Source organism: Amphimedon queenslandica, unplaced genomic scaffold (genome assembly GCF_000090795.2).
Source record: "Amphimedon queenslandica unplaced genomic scaffold, v1.1 AMPQUscaffold_6227_Cont21812, whole genome shotgun sequence".
NCBI classification, from domain to species: Eukaryota; Metazoa; Porifera; class Demospongiae; order Haplosclerida; family Niphatidae; genus Amphimedon; species Amphimedon queenslandica.
Window position 1 is genome coordinate 1 of NW_003553479.1, and position 1828 is coordinate 1828.

At 30.4% G+C, this 1828-nt stretch overlaps 1 protein-coding gene across 1 annotated transcript; it reads left to right on the plus strand.

Moving 5' to 3' along the window:
• The first annotated feature begins 974 nt into the window (after positions 1 to 974).
• LOC109592124 (protein SCO1 homolog, mitochondrial-like) lies at positions 975 to 1828 on the plus strand. Its single transcript, XM_020007664.1, has 2 exons — positions 975 to 1169; positions 1684 to 1828. The coding sequence occupies exons 1-2, from the start codon at positions 975 to 977 to the stop codon at positions 1816 to 1818; spliced, it is 330 nt and encodes a 109-aa protein (XP_019863223.1). The 3' UTR covers positions 1819 to 1828.

Genomic DNA, 1828 nt, shown 5'->3' on the forward strand with positions numbered 1-1828 from the left:
AAGTCCCTGTATATTATAGCATGGGCATTTCAGCCAAATTTTCAAATTTTGTCAAAAATGAAAAGGAGAAAATATTGTTATAATTTTCGAGATATGTATGTATTTTCTTACATTGTGTAGAAAGTTTGAACTGATTCCAATCAAAACTGATTTTTTATGAAATTTTTAGGTTGCTCCAAAATTGGGCCAAAGTCCCTGTACTATAGCACAGGGGTTTTGGCAAAATTTCGCCAAAAATGAAAAGGAGAGAATTCTCTATTTTTATAATTTTTCCAGATATGTATACATATTGTTATGTTGTGTAGAAAGTTTGAGCTAATTCTAATCAAAACTGAATTTTTTATGAATTTTTTAAGTTGCTTCAAAATCAGGCCAAAGTTCCTGTACTATAGCACAGGGGTTTTGGCAAAATTTCGCCAAAAATGAAAAGGAGAGAATTCTCTATTTTTTCAAATTTTCCAGATACATATACTTCTTCTTATGTTGTGTAGAAAGTTTGAACTGATTCCAATCAAAATTGAATTTTTTATGAATTTTTTTAAGTTGCTCCAAAATAGGGCCAAAGTCCCTGTACTATAGCACAGGGGTTTCAGCAATATTTCACCAAAAATGAAAAGGAGAGAATTCTCTATTTTTATAATTTTTGCAGATGCATATACATGTTCTTATGTTGTGTAGAAAGTTTGAACTGATTCCAATCAAAATTGAATTTTTTATGAATTTTTAGCCAATGTTCGTCATACTACTTTACATACTTTTACATACTACTTACATGTATTTGCTGAGAAAATTTAAGCTGATTCACATTCAAATTAAATATCAGTATTTATGAGTTTTTAAAGTGTTAAATTATCTATTAATTGCCCAATAATTTGTTTTTAATTAGTTGCATTGAAGCATTGAATCTAATCCACCAAATCTAATTATTTTATGTACATGTACATGTGTATATGTCATAGTGTAACCATAACAATATGCCAGTACTTAATACTTGTAGCAAACTACATGTAGCAATAATTATTGATTTATTTTATTTTATTTTATCTCTTATAGAGTTTCATCCTAAGCTGTTAGGACTAACAGGAACAAATGAAGAGGTACATACAGCAGCTAAAGCTTATCAAGTCTATTACAGTCCAGCATCTGTTGATGATGATAATGATTATTTAGTAAGGAATGAGAGATAGAGAGGGAGGGGAGTATGAGAGGATGAGGATTAAACTAGTAGTGTGCAAATGAATTTAATGGATTTTTGGTGACCTTTTATTGCAAATATATGTATTTACATGTACATGAGAAGAAAATATGTTTTCGTAAATTATCATAATTAAATTATTTAGCAAAGTTTTATTTTGGTAATTGGCCATTGGCAAATTACATTGTAGTTTTCTTTTTCCACCTGGATGGTGCCACATCACAACTAATTATTGTGGTGTATTATTAATTGTACACACAATTTATTATGACAATGAATAGATAAAAACCACCGCCCACACACCAGGCCTGCCTATGCCTTTAGATAGGAAACTATGGAGTAGTCTATTATTAAAACTGCCGATCAATGCTACATATTCACAAAATTGTGAAATAAAATGGTAATCTTGAGAAAGTTGTATAAGTGTTCACTAAATCATTGTAAATAAGATACCAAAACATCTCATTGTTAATTATCTCCTGCTACAGGTTGATCACACTATTATAATGTACCTCATCAATCCAGAGGGAGACTTTGTAGACTATTACGGTCAAAACAAGACAGCAGATCAAGTACACGCTGGCATTAGCAATCAAATGATCAAGTATAAACACAGGAAGTGATGAGAAGACA

Excerpts from the sequence above, each read along its gene's own strand:
- LOC109592124 (XM_020007664.1), top strand. The coding sequence starts at position 975 with ATGCCAGTACTTAATACTTGTAGCAAACTACATGTAGCAATAATTATT. Across the intron at positions 1,170-1,683 it reads ATGATGATAATGATTATTTA|GTTGATCACACTATTATAAT; the intron begins GTAAGGAATGAG and ends CTCCTGCTACAG.